General features: G+C 44.8%; 1 protein-coding gene across 2 annotated transcripts in view; it reads left to right on the top strand.

Annotated features, from left to right (window-relative positions):
• Positions 1-8,190, top strand: part of OVCH2 (ovochymase 2) — a 1,017,769-nt gene extending 1,009,579 nt beyond the window's left edge. The window contains exons 22-23 of one of the 2 annotated variants that reach the window (XM_086955909.1): positions 2,299-2,438; positions 7,140-8,190. In XM_086955909.1, the coding sequence (XP_086812035.1) occupies positions 2,299-2,438; positions 7,140-7,273 (274 nt within the window). In that variant the 3' untranslated portion in view covers positions 7,274-8,190. The remainder of the gene's footprint in view (positions 1-2,298; positions 2,439-7,139) is intronic. The other variant, XM_086955910.1, reaches the window with a different exon arrangement.
• Positions 8,191-23,795: the final 15,605 nt, after the last annotated feature.

Below are 23,795 nucleotides of genomic sequence, written 5' to 3'. Positions count from 1 at the left end.
CTTTAAACAACGTTTTTCACAGTAACTTTGCTACTTCTATCGTGTGTTGGCTTACATCGTGTCACTCTTGTTTGATTACAAACACATCAAAAATATTTTTGGGGATGTAGGGAGATTTCTTTTTTTATACATGATCTTGCTTTATATATTTTACTTAAACCTGTTTCTTTTTCAAAACTTATGATCTTTAGATGGTTTGTACTTTCAGCTACTTTTGGACTGATGTTATGGCCATGTGTTTGTTGCTGCTTACTTTTCTCTACGCTTTTGGACATAGGAAGTCATGGTTTCCTAAATACCTTTGGCCACTGTCCATTTTTCGCCAATGTTCATATTTCTTTTTGTGCTTTCTTTTTGCTTCTTGGCATTGCCCCTTAGATAATTCTAACTTTGCTATTTGGAATAGGAACCATTATGTTTCTATGCCACTTGTTTGTTTTTTATTGGTCAAATGCTTACACTTTGAACACACCATTGGAGTCTGTTGAGTAAATGGGCTGCTTGTGCATGTCATTCTCCAAGGATAGCTGTAAATGTACACAGTCCACTTTCACACTCATTATTTTAATGATTACTAGGAGTTAACTAACGTATGCCCTGTCTAATTGTCAGTATATTCATGTAAAACAAATTTATATGTAAATAATCTATATGTATCGCATTACTTAAGCCTGCAGTTAGTCTGAAATTCTAGAACAGAGCAGGCCATTCTCGATTACCTTTGCACATTCGATCACATACTCAGCAGATGCTCTTTCTTTGTTTGATCTACACCGTAAAAAAAGCATTGTCATACCAATAGAGCTGGCCTCACCTGTGTCTTTTATATAGCAATTTTGGATGCCATTATATATTTAATAAATGAATGAGAATTTAGGTATGTTTTAAGGTTTCATGTGCAATGATGCTTGCACCAGTGGTATGTTTGGCATATAATGGTGCTTGTACCATTTTGTTAAACATATTGTATTCAATACATACTCCATACATATAGAACGTGGCTTCTGGTCAACCTTCTTCCAGTGTTGGCTTAAGACATTGTTAAACATATATTGGATCATCATACAGTTGCTTTTTATTCTTACGCCTTTCTATTGGCTTAGATGTGTCCTTTTGCTTTTTTGTAGAGCTACATGAGGAACTATGTTATATCTTAAAAAGCAGACTCTGTCATCACCCATTTAATTATTTATCTCATTCATTTCATGGATTGTAAAGGCAAATATTTTTCTTTGTATTGAACTGCAGAAGGATTTTTTAAATTTGCTTTTGTCATCGTTAGACAAGGAGAAATAAGTCTTCGCACAACCCAAAGCAAATACATACTGCACTGCTTCACGCCTGGTCGAAGTTTTAACTTCTGCAAGATCACATTTACTGTGAGCTGACTTCCACCATTAAATTAGTCCTTTTGTTGCTTTAAGGAATTGGGATGTGCACCCTAATGGGGAATAGCAACTGCTCAACTATTCCAGGGTGATTCTAACATCTTGGAATATTGTCACAAAATGAATGAATGTACCTGCAACACCAGTGTATTAGAGAGAATTGCAAGGGTTGCAAAGCTGCTGTGGTTCCTCAAGTCATTCCTTAGGGCCCTCTCAGGTCACATACAATTGTTTGAAATGTCATTCTCAAAGCTGAGGGGGTGTGGGTTCAACCTATTAATTTGCATATAAACTCTTGCTACTCTAATGCCATGAGTTCATTTTTCTAAAGGCTAAATCAGTATACCAACGCTGGCAAATAATGGTGAGTTGACACTGCAACCTTCAATAAATGTCTTGAGTGTAATAGAAATAGCTGGTGAACCTCTACTATATATAGGGAATAGCAGTCACTCTGCAGTACAAGTATCTAAAAAGTCATAAACCCGGGTAAATATTTTTAGGTGTATGTATACATGTTGCACTATACTACCAACAGAAGACTAGTACAATGTAGATGGACACCTTGTTGCATTCTGCTACCAACACAAGTTCTTACAGAGGAGTACAACGGAAAGTGCTACACTACCAATATAAAAAAGGCAGTCACTGAAAGTGAAAGTATCCAATGGCTGGAGTGTGCTGGTCTATTGATCTATAATTTGTGCTGCAGTGGGAGAGAGCATTATTTGAGAGACATTTTAACAGACCAATGAGGAAAGAAATTTGACTAAAAGCTTCTTTATGTTTGTATTTTTGTATTCATTTTTGGGAAAAAATGCTGTTTTTTAAGTCAAACCTAAAAAAAAAGGAATGTGATACAGGCATGAGAATTACATTTCAGTTGCTGATATAAAATGTTGCTTTACAGATGTCAATTGAATATTATTGCTCCGGATGACACATTTATTAATCTGAAAGTGATTCGATGCCTCACACCCTCCAGTTCAGACACATGTTGTGTGTTTAAGAGTGTCAGTCAGGAACTCCCCAGCGAAATACAAAATAAAGGTAAGTTAATGGAGATAATTGCATCAACTCCTCACAATTAAACCTCTCAATAATTTGTTCCTCTGGGAATTTCCCCACTTCACTGTTGACAATACATCCTTGCAACACTTTATCAATGGCAATACATTGATATTGAAACTGTGGCGATCGCCACTAGACAAATTACTGCAGCATTGTTTACTGTTAGAAATATTAGAGGTTAATGTCCTTGGTAGGCTGCATCATGTTAGACATGCCCAGAAAGTGAGAAGAGCTGAAGGGCCAGTGGAGGCTATCTGCACAGCATCAAGTGCATTCTTCACCTTGTGCTCATCAGTCAGTCCTAGTCACTCATTGTCCATTGGTAGCCGACTCTCGATGGTCTTTCTTCTGCCCTCTCAGCCACAGCAACAACCCGCCAGTTACCACCGAACTGCACTTACTCATCAAGCCTATAACCCTCAACCTACTCTGCGCCGTAAACACATCAGAGAGGATAGTGGATTTTAGAGAGAGAAGTGCTAGAGCTGCCCACTGAAGCCAGGTGGAGTCCATCAGTGTCACCCCCCCCCTCTTTGCAGCACGGGTGGAGTTGACCTTGGGGTATTTTAGTCCATTCAGGGGTTGGGGAAGTAGCATTTGTGGGGGGAGAAACAGACATAGTGTCTCATGTACAGTGACAACGTTGCCTACTGGGCCAGTCTGCTCATTTCTGTTTGTTTATTGTTCCTGCATACCTTGCCTTAACATGGCGTTAATCTAATGTAATGCTTCTGCAGTCCTCCAGTATTACTCCTGCTCTGATTTAAACTTCCCTATAGGTCTTCATTTGTTCAGGCAACAGCTATTTGTTAAGGCATTATGATTTACAACGCTGAAGGAGCGTATGGGCTGCATAAATTGCCAAGAGACCCTGGAGGAACAGTTTTGTCTCAGATGGTGCTGGTCCAAGGACCAGTTACACAAGGTCAAAAACAGATAATGTGACAGATCTCTAAATGTATCTTTAGAGGGACACAAAGTATGCCTGCTGCATAGGCTTATCCCCCAACAGGGCATTATGGTCAAAGGTGAGTGAAGGAGGAGGCTGGAACTTGAAAAACTAGAGGAATCGGGCAGGCCTGTCACTATACTAAAAATAGACCCCAATCCTTGATGAACACACCCAGAGAGACTGAAGCATAACTGTAGAACAGTGGCCAGCAGTGGCGTAGCAAGGGAGGGGGGCCTCCCCATCCCCTTCTTTACCTGTGGCGGTGCCGGGTGGCAAACACAGGATTTGTTCGCAGGCACACCCGCCCCCTCTCTTAAGGATGGGACCGCCACGGGTGGCAAAAGGCCTAGCTACGCCACTGATGGTAAATCCTGCCCTCAAGGAGGCCCCAAAGGAGGTAATGGGTCATGGAGGAGAACAATAACAATGTTCATCTATGGCAATGAAGTTGAGTTTCTCACCCGAGCAGCCCATAATTCTTTGCCCCAAATACCAGATGCAACGCTGGCAGCCATGGGCAGGTCCTTGAGTTTACACAGACATTCGGAGATGGCAGTACAGAAATACATTAGTATATATTATTTCAAATTTTAGGGCGATCCTTACCCTGCTGGATCATCTCTATTGTCCTCGAAAATGCTCAGGTCAGAAACGTCAACCAGCAAGTCCCCACTCAGAATATCCATGTTACATGGAACAATCCCATCTACCTCCTGTTGAAAATCATGATGACGTGGTGAGTGACTCCACTGGTGCACTTATCAGCTCACTGAGAAGTCAAACAACAGTCTCTGAACTGATAGAAATCACAAAGGCACAGAGCCACATGATCTGGAGTCTTCAGCAAGAGATGTCTGTCAAGAGTTGTAGACAAAGCAAGTGAAAGTTCCATACACCGTTAACCAGTTCAATGTTTATCCAGGCAAACTCTGAAAATAAATTCAAATTATTAGAGCTTGTCAGCACTACTACTAACCTGGAACCCCTCATGTTCCCTCGTAGACATTTATCTCGGACACTCACATGTAAACATGTTACCCAGACAGAGCCAGAAACAAAAGTGCCAGTCCATATACAAACAACAGAGTCAGTGCAGATGGTGATACACAGCTCTCCAGAAAATGGGGCACCCAGTTTCAATCCTGCGGCACACGGTACTGAGAAGCAACCAACACTCAGACCAGAGGATTACACCATGAAGCTAAAGACTGCCATACCCCAGATCAGTTACACCAGTAGACGTCTTAGCTCAAGATGTGAGATGCCTGTTGATATTAACTGTACAAAAAGTCAAAAAAAGATAGTTCAGGAACAACTAGGATATAAGAGCCTGTTGTGGCTCAGCAACAAAGTGGGACACAGCTGCATATAAGTTCACAACCTGAAATTAGCAGGGAGGTTGAGTATCCTCATTGGTGCAAAGATAATGATTGTATTATCTTAGGCTGAGGCCAGAGCAACCTGTTTGCATTTGTAAAGAAGAACTGAAGATGGCACAATACTGTGTCAACCCTTAAGGTCCCCCTCTGACTTGTTTATAGCAAACCAGAATTGACCAAGAATTGCATGATAAACAAATATATTTTTATGAATCATTTTAGGTCCTAGATTTTGTTTTAGCTTTACCTTCTCCTTTCCTCCACGGTGAGTTTGGACACTCATAGATGGCTTCTATGGTAAATAAATGGATGGCCTATTTTCATATTTTTTCAACCAATTTGTTCTTCTGATTACTGAGTTTTGTTCTTGTGCCATGCCCCTTAACCAGTTCCGTTTACTTCCCATTCACAAACCTGGTCTTGGTGTCGGACTGCATTTGTGGGCCATGAATAGTTCTGTCAAGGCAGAAGTGGGCATGGTGGGCCCTAAGAAGCCGAATTTACTATTCTAATTCTAACTCCAGACCTAGAATGTTTGAAATAAATGCAGATTTCACCAAAACAGTTCAGGTGTCCATTAACTTCCAAGGCTAACCACTTCTTGATTATCCCACTTCCGCCCGCCCCTCGCGAAGGGTTTACTTATGCCTAGTTATACATAGTTGAGGTATACAATTACAGAGGACTAAACCGGTTTAAGACTACCAAATGGCATTTTGGGAATGTTCTTGCATTGCCATTATCCCCAATCAGCAATTGAATCACCACTGGCACAGGGCTCGGTCCGCCAAATCAAAACTGTTACAGAAAAAAGCCTAGGACAGAGTATAGAGTATGAGGTCCTGGCTGCAGCATTATGCCCCCCGCACCCTCCCCCCTTCCTGTCCACATGCTGGAATTCATTTAATTTGTTTGCCTTATTCTCTGAAGGATGCAAAACCTGGCTTTTTAACAGTGAAATGACTATATAATGACTTTGCTGTTTGTTCTTACTTTGAGGACTTCTGTCCCATTCAGATAAGTACTAGGGAACCCTATTCCAGTGTAGCAACTCCACTACTATCATCATCACCATGTACCTGTTTTCAGAGATAAGTGCTGTTGACTCCAATTCCTATGCAGATCAGATATGGCCTTGCCAGCCCCTGTGTTGGAATGTAGTTAAACCCTGTTATAATCATTACACATCTCCTAAGGGCCTTGTGACTGCTGCAAGTTACCAGACTTCAGGGTCACTTGGTTCAGACTGTTAACTGGTTGAGGTATGGAGGAAATTGAATCAAGGAAAATTGTGAAAATATCAAGCTCCATGCCCTCCAACACTGATCATCTCAACACTTTCTCCAGTGCACTTCTGAACAACTCTTTGGTTCGACTACCAGGTAGATTTCAGCATAAGCACTTCCCTCCAAATCTGCCAACACAGAAAATGCCTCTGCTACCTGCCTCTCCGTCTTCCTACAGCCATAGCTGGTGCACGTCTGTCCTCCCTGCTACTACAGTATACCATTCCTGTGGCCACATCATTCCAAATCTAAAGTAAGTGACTCCATGATCCCAATGTCCCCACTCACATCACAAATAAGACTACAGATCACCTTCATCAGCTGTCCTACAATAACCAAGCCATGATGTCCTCATATGCTTAGCATGATCAACTGCATTACAAATTTCTTGGAATCGTAGTTCAACTTAGCCTGGTCACTAGTCAATAACGACACACAGAGCAAAGTAACAAATCATATCTGCCCACACCCTATTACTCTGAAATGTGCTTCACCAACATCCACCCAACATCTTTAGAAAAACGTCTTCACTGAAAGCACTTAGAACTAGTTACCCTAAGTCGACCAAAAACCTATGTTGATATGCTGACTGGGAGCAGCCCAAAAATTGGTAGGCTAAAAGACAGCACCAGAAACCCTTGCTGAGACCTTCTTCACTGTAATTTATGAGCAGTGCAAACAGCTGGGGCAATTTAGTTTGGATATTCTGCTATATAAATCAGAAAAAAAGAATTGAGGTAAACCTTTATTTTTACTTTGTAGACCACTTGTGTTTCCCAAATAATGTTTTTGTTCTGATCTAGACATGTATATATTGTGTCAAAGCCAAACACTCTCAAAAGTGATGGATTCAGAATGATGACTATCAGAGATGATTAGGGAGAGCTTGAAAATGAACTGAAAATGTAAGCTATGTCCCACAGTATAGATACATTGTCTATCTTTTAATACAAATATACTAAATATATTAAATATATCACTCAATATAGATGGTCTGAGATTTGTTAGTTGGGATTTATGTTCATGGCTAAACCCTCTAATTGTATTATTTTTGTTCTCACAGATAATCCCAATGATAGTGCATTGCCTTGCACCATTTGGTCCAGCGGGTCAACAGCTGCAGTGAACATTTATCAAGTCTCCAGCAACCCAATATTTGAGCTTTGGATAGTTGTCAGTGTCCATACATCAGATTGAAATATTGAATTAGCAGTGTATGCTGTGTTGAATACATAATCAGAAGCTACTAAATGGACAATATAGCAATTACGATAGAATATATCACTGGGCACTCTTTTACACACTCTAGTATCCATCTACACTTCCTGAAGGTGCACGCCCTCGTGTATGCTGCTTGGAATGATAGATTCATTGTTTTCACAACGCATTCTATGGACCTGAGAAGACCACAGCTTATTGCATGATTGCAATGTGTTCCAATAAATTATAAATATTTTTCTTAGTATGGGTAATTGCATTAAATTATAAATTAAATTATAAATATTTTTCTTATTATGGGTAATTGCACACAACATATATCAACGTTTTAAAGTTGAAATTGGCTATAAAAGACTATCTTCCCAAGCGCAAATCTTTGGAATTTGATGAGTGCCCTTAAACAACTTCTAGCAAATACCAAAATGAATGTTACAGACGGTAAACATTTTTATTTTGGGAAATATGTACATATTTAAAGAAAATGTTTTCTCTTTTACCAACATAAGAAATTTGTGATGTCTTTCTGCAATTCTCCAGGTTGTGTACCCTGTTATTACCATATGCAGCACTGAAGCACTTTCAGAGGCAAGAGTTTGCATTGCGATCATAACAGATTCTCCTTTGCACAAACAGATATATAGCATTTTAAGGAAAATATGTTTGTTTCTTTATAATAACTGAAATTCATTTTAATTTGTAAAGCAAAGAAATGGAAGAACTGGATTCAAAACGTAAATCAAATTCAATACAGTATTTAATTTAACATATATTACACATACTGTTGTGGCAATTTTTAATGCATGAGCTCAATCTCCTAAATGCACAGGCTCCTGGCTAAAAATGAATGTAACTGACCAAGCAATACATAATATTTGCAATCAGGTATGGAAACAATATTAATTGGCTTGCTTTCACCTTATTTGTGTTGGTTTTCTCTGTTGGTTGCCTTATATTTTTAAGATTAATTATAATAATGGGCACATTCTTGCATCCTAAACAATTGTGCGGATACAAAATGAATCAGTAGTTGGCACTGGCATAAATACAATTAGGTAAAGAACCACAACTGGGTGTATTGTATCCCAAAATAACAATTCCTTAGACCTTCCTAACTCTCTCCGCCCATCCCAAATAACAAACATTCATTCAAAGAGCTTGTGAAATAGAAATCCCAATGTGGAACTAACTCATACACAGAAATTAGTAGCTCTTGCAAGTTAAGTACTTTTAATGAATCAACGATTTAATATTTCATTGTAGCCTGTAATTAAGATGTCAGTCTCCTGCATGTAACCTTATGAAAGATGCCCAAAGTTCAGGGCCCACTGCTGGTTTACCAGTCATTGCAAAATCAATCATATGAAATAGAGGCATTTTGCTGCTGTACTCTAACATCAACTGTAACTCATAATACATAATATAAAATGCAATCAACCCAAGAAAAACAGATTCATTGGAAGAAAAGACTCATATCCTCGGCGGGGTTTACATCAGGAGTAGCATTTCTCTTTCGTAAGAATCATAAAGTGAAGAATATGAAAACAAGAGAAAATCTACGTACTAGAACTCTCAAATATCCCCCTTCATTTAAGCATCCTTCATGATGTAAAAGTCACTGATGTAATCTTTTTATGTCAAAAAGAAGTGGGGGGCGACCAGGAGCCGTTATTTAAACAGGTCCTGCACACGAGGCTCCTATTTACCTGAGCTACAAACTGGTATGCAGTTCCTAAAGGGGACAAGGGAAGGGTAGGTCTTTCTTCGTGATGCCTTCACACATCCCGAAAGATGTCATGCTTCATCAATGGGCTCTGCTCCTCGTCGGGCCGGCGCTGCAATACCCAATGGGCTCCTGTAAACGGGGCTCTTTGGCGGAGATCTTTTGAAGAAGCCGTGGGGTGTGTGCAGGTAAGAGGGCAAAGATAGTGTAGTGTGCAGGTGGTGGGTATTAAAATAAATCTGGAGCAGTCCTGTACAGAAATGATTTTAATGGTTCAGGTAGTTCCACTTGGCCCAGAGCAAGGGTAGGATCACCGCTAGTTGCTGCCCTCCCAACCCATCAGAGCTACAACGTGCTCTGTATTCCCCCGTCAGGCCGTAGACTTCTATACTGGGGGTCTACAACTGCCCAGTATAGGTCTACTAGGGTTCCACTCTATTGTGTCTGGTTAGCATACTACACTAAGGGAGCCAGACTTCTAGTAGTGCACCATCCACTCACTTAGGTCCTGATGAAGTGCCACACGACTCGTTAGGAGCAATAAGGGCACGAAACATGTCCACCCATCACATAGTGATAGGCCTCTAGGAACATTGCATCCACGTAGGGCGTCCACATATTTTTTAACTAAGCTGTAACTACCTGAATCATTAAAATTATTTCTGAACAGGACTGCTCTAGACATGACATCACAAAGAAAGACCTGTACTTCCCTTGTCCCCTTTAGGAACTGTGGGGCATATTACCAAAGAGTAGCGATATTTATCGCTAACTAGGCTTTGCAACGATTTTTTTATCGCTAAGCATCGCCGGAAATTATCGCTGAGATAACTTGCTATTAGCAACGTTTATCTCCAAAGCGATAAATTTTCCGGCGATAGGGTGAATATCGCTGAGAATACAGCGATATTCACGCATTAGTGACAAAATGCTCTTAGCCATGCTATACACCTCCCATTGGATAACATGGCTAAGAACTGGTCTGAGCAGGCGTTAGTTTTTGGCGATAGCTGGAATATTTCCATCGCTACGCCCGCCTTGCTAATAGGCGATAGCGACGTTAGCGACTGCTTTCAGTCTCTAACAAGTTGGGTACACCCACTTTGCATGTCATTAGCGTTAAATATCGCTGACATGCAAAGCGGGCCCCAAACCGCTCGCTATCGCCTAAAAGCTGTCGCTAACTGCTGTTAGCGACAGCTTGCTAATAAAGCGATAGAATTATCGCCGCTTAGCTGCCGAAAACGGCCGCAAAACCGGCGATAATTGCCTATCGCCCCCCTTGGTAATATGCCCCTGTAATCTTTCTCTAGCATGCCCTGGGTGTTTTTTAAAAAGTACTCCACTCTACTCCTGCGACATGTCTATCTTATATAAATACCCCGACTGATATGCCCTTTCACTTAAGAAAGTAGCTCCTCACTCTCCTTCTCTGTCCTGATTGCTAGATAAGATAGACATTACAGGGCCTCAAGAGCCTTTAAGTAGTATTGTTAACAGAAAAGGCATACAGGCTCACCCCTTCTGAGGTGTTGAAATCATATGACTTTTTTGTCAAATCTATCTAGTGAGGATGCAACTAAATTTCCTTTAATGGGTACCTGATGTCCAGGTCATCTTTTTGCAGTGTCCTCCTCATTCTTCACCATGCCTTCATTCATGTCTACCCTGCTGTCTCCATAATTTCATTCATTGCATAGAAGCGATGAAAACAACGTAAAATAGTAGAGATGTTTCTTCTGTATGCCTATTTCCACAAACCAAAACTGATTGCAGTCAGACTTACTTCAACTCTTCTTGCCAAATTCAGACTTAAACTCACCGTGTTCCACCGAAAGTCCTTCACTTCACCAGCATGTGAGTCAAAGGCAATTTTCCAAACACGGCTTGAACCCACAAACTTCTGTGGATCCGTGAAGATTCCGTACATCTTATGAAATGTAAATGACAAAACACAAAAAGTGTTATTATTGTAACATGCAGCTGTAAAGAATTATAGAAGATACATTAGAAATCTTTTAACCAACCATCATCATGCACAGGAAAGCACATCGTCACTCACTTCCAGGAACACAGAATAGATTTTATATACCAAATTTTCTTTATCAGCAAACTAATTCATCCACTGTATAATTTGCACCCCTCGATTCATACAGTCTAGCTCCAAAGGTCTTTTCTCTGGGAATTTATAATCTGTGCCAGTGTTGGGATGGAAATAGCCTGTGCATGGAGAGAGACGTGCACCTGTGCCTTGAATGCCTATCTATACATTTGGCTGGAACCTTCATACAGATTCTTTTCTCATAGGCAAAGACAGATCATGTATGTGCGCCATGACAAAGGCCTGTCTCATGAATTGAAATCTTGTTGGACCAGGTGGGGCACTCATAGCACTACCCTCATAGTGGTGGAAAGCTACCACCTTCAGCAGAAGTTAGGCAGCACAAGAGCAGTGGTGGAGACATACTATATTGTGATCAGTGGGAGTGAACAGGTCCTTTTTACCCTGTATCACTGGAGTGAGGCCTAAGGGTTCAGTCACCTTTCTAATGTTCTGCTGCTCTGTGCTTAACTCACCCTTGCCTAAATCAGGTAGATGTAGAGTGCTGGTAGCGCAGGAGTAGTGACTCTGTGCTTGATGTATGTGTGTCTGGGAAGGGTGGAGTACAGGGATAGAGTAGTGCTGTACAGCACATGTAGAAAGATGAGTGTATTGCTGCATTCCTGTTAGCTAGGTGGGACATACATTGGAGGAAGGGAGAAAGAGATTCACTCTTTACACTTCAAAAGGAAGCTCTTTGATTCAGTGATATATCACAATAAAAGGGCCTGGACACATCTCAGGGAGGAGACGGGACTGTGACAGGAATCATAAAGAGCAGAGCTGGGAGGCCGGGATTAACCTTTTGATCAGTCACGGCCATCGCAAGTAAAAGCGATGGGGCTGGGTGGGGAGGATTTCGATAGACGACCGCAAAGGAAAATTAAATAAATATATAACTTTCCCTCAACATTGTCAGTCAAAATCCCCCCATCCGGCCCCACCGTCTCACCGCTTACCTGCATGGGCCATGGCTGCTTTTGATGCACATATTACTGTGGCTGACATCCAGGCGTGAATCGGTCACCTTCTTGGCCTGTATTGTGGGACAATAAGCTTTTGGGTCTTTCCTGCTTTGACAGACAGCATTTCAAGAGCAAATAGGAATTTGAAAAGTGTATACTTCAAAAGAAGAAGAACCTCAACATAAAATTTTAAAGAATCAGATCCAACATCACATTTGGTGTCCGGAAAAGGACTTTAAGACGTGGAGGTTGAGACCGCAAACTTCGTCATCTGCCAAGCAGCCAGACAGGTTGTGTGAGAAGGACAAGTGTTTCAAGACTTCTTCCTGTGACCAGGACTGGGGGAAAGGCCTGCTAGTCTTCCTGTTCCATGAGAGGATATCAGCCAGGGAAACCAAGATCACATACCCTAGAACCGGGAGCACCAGTGATCTCTAGTTTGAGAAGACAGTGTGCGCTTTGAGGAAGAGAAGAGTGTTTGAGGGAGAGAGGTCCAGTTGGGAACCCTACTGAGAGGATTCCCTGAGTGAGGTGTGAGGAAACGGATGTTCACTGATCGGGTCATTGCCTGTGTGGAGGAGCGATCTGGCAACCCCTGCATGCCAGTAGAGGGATGCCATGAACTTAGCGATGCGGGTAGTGCCATGCCTGCATGTCCTTGCTGAGGTGATCGAGTATGCTAGAGGGGGCACTATTGAACTTATTGTTGCCAGAGCATCTAAAATTGTGTCCGCCTTAATCGGCATCCCTGTATGCACGGTTGGGGCTGCAATGGGGTGGGTGATTGCAACGGAGTAGTCCGTGCCTTGGCCAGAAAGTACCACAGCAACACTGTATGCCCAAAGGGGCTGCTATACCGACATTGCCAGAGGTTTGAGTCTTTTGCCTGGAAAGAAGGCTGTAGATGTGACGGGCAGGTTGAGCCTGTACATCAAGATCTGCATGAGGAGACGTTGCACTCTTGCTGGCTCTAGTCAAGAGCTGGAGAATCGAATACCACCATGTGGGGAAGAGTTTTACCTCGTCTTCACAGATTTAGAGCAGCTCCTATCACTGGGAAAAGCTGACAGCACCAGTCAAGTGAGAGAGGCTGCACCAGTCAGGTGATGCTTGCTCACAGCAAGCTGCCCAAATTCTCCAAATCCGTGGAGAGGGCACTCACTGCACCACTGAACACTTCCATACTGCAGGAGCAGGTAAGACTTGAACTGGGCCTGTGTACCACCAGAGACTTGCTGATGCCAGTGCTTCAACACCATATACGCTTTTTTTTTTTTTTTTTTTTTTTGGAAAACCTTTATTTGTAGGAAAAAGTACACCGCTATTCAGCCATACATCCCGGAGGCCAGGCAGCATTGAGGTAGCAGGTAAGGTCGTGTACAATATTGTACACAGAAGCAATCAGGTTTAATTTCCAACAGCATCAAACTTAGAATAAATAAACCAAGAATAAAAGAGCCTCAAAAAAGGCTAAGAGAAAGAGGTGTGCGCTAGGCACGAAAGAGAGTCAAAGAGAGAAATGAGTGGCTGAGGACAGTACAGAGGTAGCGGAGTCGCGCAGCGGGAGGGGGTCGAGGGCCGCACACCCAAGACAGCACACAGGAACAGTAACAACAATAAGGCATGTGGGGGGGTAACACACCAGGATAACCCATCTGGAATTGCGGGAGGGGGTTCTGCGGGGAAAGTTGGACTTCAGAGTCAATTTCTATTGGGGGGTCACAAATGTCACCTCTATAGGAGTTCCAAGCTCCCCACACAGACCTCCACATTTTAGGCTTGCCCCTGGCCACGTACACCGTCTTTTCACGCAGCATGCACCAGTCCATGTTGGTTTCCCATAAACTGAGGGAGGGAGGAGCAGGCGCACCCCATTTCTGGGCGATGTCCCTCTTGGCCACCATATTACCCAGGGTGACCCAACGGGTCTGGGCTACACTGTAGTCATTCGGACACCAAACATTGAGGAGGCATCGCCGGGCCTCAGCCGGTAGGGCCACTCCAGTCACTTCTTCCATCACCTCATGCACTCGCGTCCAATACCGGGCAACCCCAGGACACTCCCATATGATGTGCAGGAAAGTAGCAAGCATACCACAACCCCTACGACATAGGCCGTCCGTGGAAAGTCCCATATGTATGAGTCTAGGGCCAGTGACATACACCCTGTGTAGTATTTTCAACTGAACGAGGCGGAGTCGTGCTGATATGGCCACCTCCCTAGGGGAGGAGACCGCTGATTGCCACTCCTCGTCGTCCATCTCTATACCATCATTCACCCAGTGCAACCTCAATCGTTCAAGCAAATCCACTCTCACATTGATGAGTTTTTTGTACGTCAGGGAGATAGCGCTGTCCGGCATGTAGCCGTCCAGCACCCAATCCTCCAGGGGTGATGACTCAGGGATCGCATCTCCATCCGATATGTGAGAGGAGAGGGCATGACTAAGCTGGGCGTGTCGGAAGTATTCCGTCGACGCCAGCTGGAACTCAGACTGTAGCATTGCAAACGACTTGATCCTCCCCCTCGCTATCATGTCCCCGACCTTAGATATACCAATGGTGTCCCACCGGTCAAAACCCTTAGTTTTCCACAGCTGTCCCAGCATGTCCGAGTCATATAGGGGGGTGGCCAAGGTAATCCTATCTTTCCAGCCCAGGGTGTCAGTGACCGCGCGCCATATATGCACCATAGTTCTTGTGGGGCACGTCAGCTTCCGGTCCAAGGACCTGGAGTATAAGGCTGTATAATAGTTCCCGTCGTTCACGAGCCACCGATCCATGGCGTAGCCCGGGCTGGCCGCTGGGCCATAGAGGCCGTGGTTGATGGCCACAAGCTGGGACGCCCAGTAGTAGCGTCGCATATCCGGCAGGGCGATACCCCCGTCGTAGCACGGGATGGTCAGCTTGAGCAACGAGATTCGTGGCCTCCCATCCCACAACAGTGCTCGCTGCAGGGATTCGATCTCTCCAAAGTATTTGGCCGGGACCGGATCCTGGGTGTTTTGCAAAGCGTAGAGGAAGCGAGGTAGCGCCATCATTTTGAATAAAGCGGCTCTGCCCATTAGGGAGATCGGTAGTTTCTTCCATCCCTCAACGTCCCTGCGTAAACGCGCTAGCGGTGGTAGAAGGTTGTGTGAGTATCGGGCTCGGGGGTCGCGCGACACGTAAATGCCCAGGTATCGAAAGCCCTGCTGGGCTATCTGTATTGAGCACCCACGGGGGAGGCGCGGAGTGTCCCCACACAACGTGTACAGTGAGGATTTAGACCAGTTGATCACCAAGCCGGAATGCGTCCCGAAGGTACCCAGTAGGTCAAAAACCACAATAAGCGAGCGGCAAGGAGAGGTGAGATACAAGAGGATGTCGTCCGCGTAAAGCGACACTCGGTCCTCAAAGCCAGGTGACCACGTAATCCCGGAAACACCAGGGTGTGTCCTGATCCAGGCCGCCAGGGGTTCCAGTGCCAGGGCGAACAGGAGCGGCGAGAGCGGACAACCTTGCCTAGTGCCCCTGTGCAGTGCAAAGGAGGCCGACAGCCGACCATTGACGGCCACGTTAGCCAACGGTGCGGAATACAGCAGCTGGACCCATCCGATGTAAGCGGGCCCGAACCCCAACTTGGCTAGGACTGCCCACAGGTAATTCCACTCCAGCGAGTCGAAAGCCATAGTGGCGTCGAGAGAGGCGAGAACTGCAGGTTCACGAAGCAGGTGAGCACGTGCCATGACCGCGTGAAGCCGCCTCAAGTTGAGCGCCGTGTTCCGGTGCGGTATGAAGCCGGACTGGTCCGGGTGAACCAAGTCCGCAATCACACCCACCAGCCGGTTGGCCAACAATTTGGCCAGGATCTTGGGTTCGGCGTTCAGAAGTGAGATGGGTCTATAGGACCGGCACAGATCACGCGGTTTTCCTTCCTTGTGGATCACCACAATAGTGGCGAGTCTCTGGTCGAGGGGGAGTTCCCCCGTCTCGCGGGCTTCAAGGAACATATTGAGCAATGGTGTAGCCAGCGCGTCGGCCTTGAGTTTATAAAGCTCGACCGGGATACCGTTGGGCCCCGGCGCTTTGCCGGAGCGCAGTGAGCGGATCGCCAGGGCCACCTCGTCCACAGACAGGGCTCGATCCATGTCTTCTCGGTCAAGATCCGAGAGGCAGGGAAGGTCGATGTCCTCCAGAAAGGAGGCAGAGACAGACTCTGGGAGAGGAGTCGCGGAGGTATATACCCCTTCGAAGTACTCAGCGAAGGACCCAACTATAGCCGCCGGGTCCGTCAGAGATAAACCATCCTCACCCACAGCTCTGGGACCACCCGGGACGCCAGCTCCCGTCTATCCAGCCACGCCAAGAGCTTGCCCGCCTTATCACCCGAGTCGTATATCCTGCCCTGCTGTTCCCTGCTCAAGGCCTTCGCTGCGTCAATGGTGGTCGCCCGGAGTTCGGATTGTTTAAGGGAGAGAGCGTGAATCAAATCGGGAGACGGGTCCAGCTCCAGTTGGGCGCTCAGGTCAGCGAGATCGGATTCCAGCCGCATCACGTCCGCATCCCGGCGGCGGCGAGCCTCCGCAATCAAGGAGAAGGCCTCGCCACGAAGCACAGTTTTAAAGGCCTCCCAAAGGGAGACAGCGGAGTCAACGGAACCAGTATTTTCGGCGAAGTACCGGTCCATAGCTTTAGTCAGGAGGGCCCTGGTCTTCGGATCGCGAAAGTACCACGGGTTAATGGGAGCCACTCGCGAAGACGCGGGTATTTGGAAATCAAAAGAGACCCAGACCGGGGAGTGATCTGAAATGCCCCTAGCTAAGAGACGCGCGGTGGACACAGACTGCGCCTGGGCAGCCGGGGTGAGGACGTAGTCTATTCTAGAGAGGCTACCGTGGGCACCCGAGAGGAAAGTGTACTGCCGTTGGGTAGGATGTAGCAATCGCCAGCAATCTACCATCCCCATGGAGCTCAAAAAATCGGGCAGCCAAGACTGGGAAGGGCGGAGATCCCTGGATGGAAAGCGGTCCAAGTCCCCGGCGACTACAGAGTTGAAGTCCCTGCCCACCAGCAACAAGCCCTCGGGGAGACCTAAAATGGCGCCTCCCAAGTCCCTGAAAGTAGTCTCTTGCAGCCCCGGGGGAACATAAACCGAAACCAAAACTAGCGTACGGCCCTCCCACTTGCCCACCAACGCCACGTATCTGCCTCTGTCGTCAGCAAGTACAGACTCCACCTCCAACGGGAGGGACGTGCGCACCATGATGCCCACCCCTCTGGAACCCGAGGAGAACCCTGAATGTGCCACCATTTTGTATCCACGTCTATTCAAGGCCTTACAGGCATGCCCCACCAAGTGGGTCTCTTGTAGAAAAACCACATCAGGCGAGCAGCGCTTGAGCATCTGCAACACAACACCCCTCTTAATACGGTCCCCCAACCCGTTCACATTCCAGCTCAACAAATTAAGAGATTTACCCCCCATCATCAAGGACGATCCGCGCCCCCTCCCCCACCCACAACGGCGCCCGCAGTAATAACATTTCAGTCCAGTAGTTCCTCAGCCGGAACAGAGAGTAAAACAAAGAAAGAGTACGAAAAAACACACCCCAACTACCCACCACCCTGCACCCCTGCATTAGACTATAATCCACCCCAACTAGCAGTGTGCCTGTCGCCCCTTAACTAACCTACAAGAAGCCCACAGAGGAGAAAGAAGGCATCCTATCCCCCCCCCGTCATCCCCCATATTAAGTACAAAACGAGTCAAAATAACTGCAGCAATGTCAAAAGCCGAAGCCCCTCACGGCGACCCAGCTCTCGGGAGGCAAAGAACCAAACAATCATTCCTGTGCTTCCGCGCCTCCGGTGGTCTCCTCCGTCTGGTCGGTCGGCTCGTGTCGCTCCTGGGGCAGGGTATCAAGCCAGTGACCCACCTCATCCGGGAAGTCAAAGAAGAAGGTCCGGTGGTCACGCTCGATGCGAAGCTTGGCAGGATAGAGCATGGAGTAACGCAGGCCCATTTCCCTCAGTCTCCGCTTCACCCCCGTAAAGCTCTGGCGCTTTTTCTGAACAGCCTGAGTAAAATCCGGGAAGAAGTTCACATCAGAGTTCTGGAAGCGGAGAGGGCCCGCGGTCCTCGATGCTTGCAGGATAGCGTCTCTGTCCCTGTAGTTGAACAGCCTCGCGATGATGGGGCGAGGGGAGGCACCCGATTTCGGCGGCCCACCCGGGATTCTGTGGGCCCGTTCCACCGAAAAGAACTTACTCAGGCCCCCCGGTGCCAAGTTCTTAACCACCAGTTCTTCCACAAAGAGCTCTGTCGAGTCCTCCTCGGCCTTTTCCGGTACTCCGGTGATGCGAACGTTTTGGCGCCGCGCGCGACCCTCGAATTCGTCCAGTCGTCGCGCCAACATTCCATTAGCCATTTTCAGGTCGCGCACCTCCAACTGTATATCAGACACATCAGTGACCAGACTGGAAGTCTTGAGGTCCAGCGATTTCACCCGGTCATTCGTTTTCCCGAGGTCGGTCCTGATGAGGTTTAACTCAATCTTCAGGGAGTCAACCTTGCTGGACAGTTCCTCGCGGAGTGTGTGCATCTCCGTCTTCACCCCCGTTATCGCTCCCATGACGTCCCGAAGTGTTATCTCGGAGTCGTCCGGTGATTCATCCCTTCCCGAGTCTTTAGTACGACCCGCCAGTACCGGTGATCCCTTAGACTGGGAGAATCGCTCCGGAATGGTGGACTGGGACTGGGACGGTTTCCTGTTGAGCCGCTGAGATTTGCCTGCGTCCGAGCCACCCTTGCCCGCCATATTGGCACACTCGGGACAGGGGGACAACAGGGGCGAGAGGGCCCAGTATAGTATGCCCAATGCACACGACGATAGCTCCAAAGTCCTGTGTTGAGGCCGCGCAGCAAGGCGCTCCAGGATCAGACGCACCTTTCGGGAGGACGAAGCGTAGGCAGGGAGATACCATGTGGAGACACTGTTGCACCCCACCACGGTCGCCAGCGATGCGGGCGGAGCCTCCGGGAACCGTCGAGCTAACTGAGTCTAGGAATGTCCAATTTTCATTCCGAAAGCGGGTGCCGCCTCAGGACCGGCTTAGCAACCAATTTCCACAATCGTGGGACAGGATGGTTCACAGGATTATTGCGGAGGATCGGGAGGTCTTCGGAGCTCCGAGCTCACGCGGCCATCTTGGTTGGCAGCGAAGCTCCTCCCCCACCATATACGCTTTTGACTAATTTTTAAAGAGTCAAGGAGGTCTTGAGTACGGCTTACATTTGAGCATTCCCTGGATCCAGCCACTGGTGAATGGGGAATAACCACAACCGCATTACCAGGAAAAGGGTGGGAGAAACACTAAAGTCCTGAACTCGAGGGGATTTTTTTATTGCTTATGAATGTGTAGAGTTAGCTATAAAATAATTATTTTTCACATAAAAGTCAGCATTTGACTGGACATTGATTTATTGATAGTACTGTGTTCAATCACCTGTATCTACACTTTTTCTTCCCCGGGGGATCCTTTGACTGCTCGTCCACAGCTACCACTGAGAGTCAGGTGCAGAAGGGGTACTTGGTCCATTTGCTCAGGTTCCATAGATCGGGCCCGGGGACATCAGGAGTAAAAGGCCTCAACCACCATATTGGGCCCAATAGCCACCACGTGCTGCATTGACCTCTAAAAGAAGATTTGACAGCCATAAAATAAAACATGACCTTGATCCAAAAAAATCCCTAATCCTCATGTCTGGTAGGTTCACATTACTGGTAAGCATTTACTGTGTATAATATTAAAAAAATATACTCACAATGCATAACACTCACAATGATTTTCATGTTCTTAACGTAATATAACCACTTTTAGATGTTAAAAGGTCAGTGGTGGAAAAGTGTAGTAAGACACAGAAGACAAATAGATGAAGATATGTAGTGAGGTTAATATTCAGAGGGGCATAAATGGCTATAAGCATAAAATTACTTGTAATTTTGAGTGCCTCTTCAGTGCAATAATGCTAATGAAAGTATGTTTTGGTTTTACAATTTTTTTTACTTTTTACTCTATAAGATATACTGCAGAGAATTATGAGAGTTAAATATCCTTTAAAAACGTGTCTTTTGGTCTGTCTGTTCCACTATCAGATAGATAAAAAAAAGGCCTAATGATTCAATGAGCTTGGAGTAGTATGGCATATATTATTTAAGAAGTGATAATCACTCAACTTTTCAAACATTTTTGGTCTCATGAAATATCATTCAGTATTCAAGCCAATAAATTCTTATTCAACCAATCAATCGTCAGTATGTCAGCTTGATAAAAAAGTGTTATATTGCAACCATTAAACAGATTTGACTCCAATGACTACAGTTAATCCAATTCTAAAAAACAACAACAGAGAACCCTTCTGACCCTAACAATTTCAGACCAGTAATAAACATTCCCATGCTAGCCAAAGTCCTACAACAACAATTGAGCCATCATATCTCTGGATTCAATCTGTTAAATGACTTCCAATCAGGATGTAGACCAAACCATAGAATGGAAACAGCAATTCTGCACACTATGGATGACGCTCTTCTTGCCCTCGACTACAGCAAAACATGTCTCATAATCCTGCTTGACCTATCGTTGGCTTTCGACACGGTAAACCATGCTAAAGTACTAGATCGCATAAAAATTAGAGGGTACAGACCTAAAATGGTTTAACTCTTTCCTAGAGAACTGATCGCAAAAATTCATAGTCAACCAAGCATTATCAGCTTCTTCCAGAAATACAATCCGAGTTCCTCAGGGCTCAACACTATCCCTGGCATTATTCAATCTGTACGTAGAACATTACAATGAGCAAAAATATTTTTTTTTCACATGTACGCAGATCACATACAGCTGCACAAAGCTGTACATCAAAGTCACATCGACAGAAGAGATAGGTAGTATGAACCAGGCAGTAAAGAGAACGATTCATTGGCTAGCCAGCACCCACCTGAAGTTTAACCCACATAAAACCGAATTCCTGTTGATCTCCCCCCAGAAAAGCAAAGCTAACTTCCTAGAGTGGACCAATCTGATCACGGCCTTAAACTGTACTCCGGAGATTGTTGATTCCACCAAATCCTTGGGAATTATTCTTGACAAAAATTTGAACATGCTATCACATAATAACACAATGGCAAAAAACGCCCGGTTCCATTTAAGCTACCTCAGAAAACTGAAACCATTCTTAAATAAGTCAGAACCTCAAAACAGCAGTCCAGGCACTTGTATTATAAAAGATCGGGTACTGTTGCACAACTCTGGCCGGTCCCCCCAAGATCTCAACACCCCCACTGAAAGCTTTTCTTAATGCGGTCACATGACTTATAACTGGATCCTAAAAATTCAACCACATCATCCCTCATTTGAAAGCTCAACTGGTTGCCTTACGAAGCAAGAGTACAATTTTAAGTTGGCATGTATCACTCACAAAGAGATACATTACAAAAGACCAGTGTACCTAGCCCACAAAATCACACTATCAGGAGGATGCCGTGTCTCCAGGAGCCTTGGAGATCTACTACCGAAACCAGACCATTTTCGTAAGAAAAGAACTTATGACCGAGCGTTTCCTGGTGCAGCTCATAGAATTTGGAAGGCTCTCCCTCCTAACATTAGAAGAATCCCGTCCATCTCTGCATTCAAAAGTGAAGCAAAATCTTATTATATGAGTAAATAACCCCCATAATCTCAACAGACTCGCCATCATCCTGAATCCTTCATGATCATATGCATGCTGCCTCTCTTCAAACACTAACCTTTTTGTGGTCTTGACTATATGTGTAATAAGCTTAATGTTTTGCTCTAAATCATTGTGCAACAACTGATGACTTGGTAACATAACTGTTTTTGGAAATGCAAATGTAAAGCGCTTTGGTACCCTAATCAGGGTCATGTTCGTGCTATATAAAACAATAAATATAAAAATAAAATAAATAAAAAATTGGCAATGAACATAAACGTTTAAACTTTAGACATATTCATGTCTGACAGCTACAACAAAACATATCTCTTTTAAGTTTGGACTTGAGCCAACCATGTTATCAGGGGGGTGGGTTCTGATATGATTTATTGGCAAGGTATGGATGCGTAGAAATGGAAAATACCTGATAGTAAGTCATAATTCTGTCTTTTATGTGTTACCACTCCACTACCAAGATACCTTGATATAAATGGAAATTGTTTCATGATTTATATTATTGTGAATTCTATTATTAAAAACTACAATGACAGTAATTGTGAATATATAAATTGATAATAATTACATTAGTAATAATGATTATATTAAGTACACCAGGTAACATTTATAAATGTTTTAGTTAATTTATTTTTCCAGAGCTGGTGATGAATGACCGTGCATCATCATAAAGAAGACTAAAACAAGCTCATCCTCTCCCTCTGAGCCCCAGTGTATAATTCATCTATGGCCAAATGTCCAACATGGAGTTATGTTGACAAACCGCAGGCCTACTTATCATGGAAAACTTTGTTAGAGGCAGCTCTAGAGAGGAATCACATTCCACTGTTAGACATTGCGAGAAATGTGGAAAGCAACACTGTTCCCAAAGTATTTTACCACAGGATGTACAGGAGCCTGTTTACTATGGAGAGAGATTTACAGACTATTAAGCAAAAAGCTAAAGCAAGTGTCAGTGATGATGTTGTAATGTGTGAGTGAAAGCTTAAACAGAAAAACATAATTAAAGTCAAACGTGTATGCTGGAAAATGTATATTTTGTGGAAAGATAAAATGCTACAGAGAACATCAACGCGTTAGAAATGAATCAACGCCACAGAGCTTAGAGTTGACAAAAGGCTTTAAGAGTGTGTAACCATTCGTTATCATTCAAAGATCTTAGCAGTTTGTAGTAGGGACATGGTGACTGCAGAAGCCCATTATCACCCATCCTGTTGTAGGAACTATACAAGGGTTAAAGCAAAGGAGGAAGATTATGCATCTAGCATTCAAACCGATCATCACTACAACAATATGGGAGATGAAGCATAATATTAACTACTTCAATACATTAGAACTGTGATTAATTCCTTAAAAAGAAGTAATACATCTGATGACTGTTAGAATTGGGGGTCTCTAGTTGGCACGGGTAGGTACTTGTGACAAATAGGGACCCTCTCCTCTAGTCCGGATAAGGGGATTACACTCCTAAAATAACCCTTTGGTAGCTTGGCACAAGCAGCAAGGCTTTATCTCAGAGGTGTTGTAAGTTAAGCATTTGTGCAAAAACCACAGTTGATGGACAGAATGCAGAACAATGTCATACATTCACCCTAGTACAGAGATCTGGGCCTAAATCCATCGTTTATTTGCACTCCACACCACCCCAGTTCAGACATGACCATATGCAAATCAGCCTTGACCCTGTGCCTCATGGGAACAGGCCAACCCGACTTGTCAAGCCATGTCTTTCCTGGACCGGAATCAAGCATCCTAGGACCGGTTTCTGGCTATCAGCCGTCTTCAGCCAGGATAACTTGACTCCAGTGGTGTGGAGAGCATGGGACTCATGTCTGAGCATACCCATCCCACTCGGGGTGACAAATGCAAAAACCACAGTGGATGGACAAAATGCAGAACAATGTCATACATTCACCCCAGTACAGAGATCTGGGCCTAAATCCATAATTTTTTGTACTCCACACCACCCCAGTTCAGACATGGCCATA

This window comes from Lissotriton vulgaris, chromosome 2_1, assembly GCF_964263255.1.
Source record: "Lissotriton vulgaris chromosome 2_1, aLisVul1.2, whole genome shotgun sequence".
Taxonomy (NCBI): domain Eukaryota; kingdom Metazoa; phylum Chordata; class Amphibia; order Caudata; family Salamandridae; genus Lissotriton; species Lissotriton vulgaris.
The sequence above is the reverse complement of the archived record's forward strand: the minus strand, read 5'-3'. Positions and strand labels throughout refer to the sequence as shown.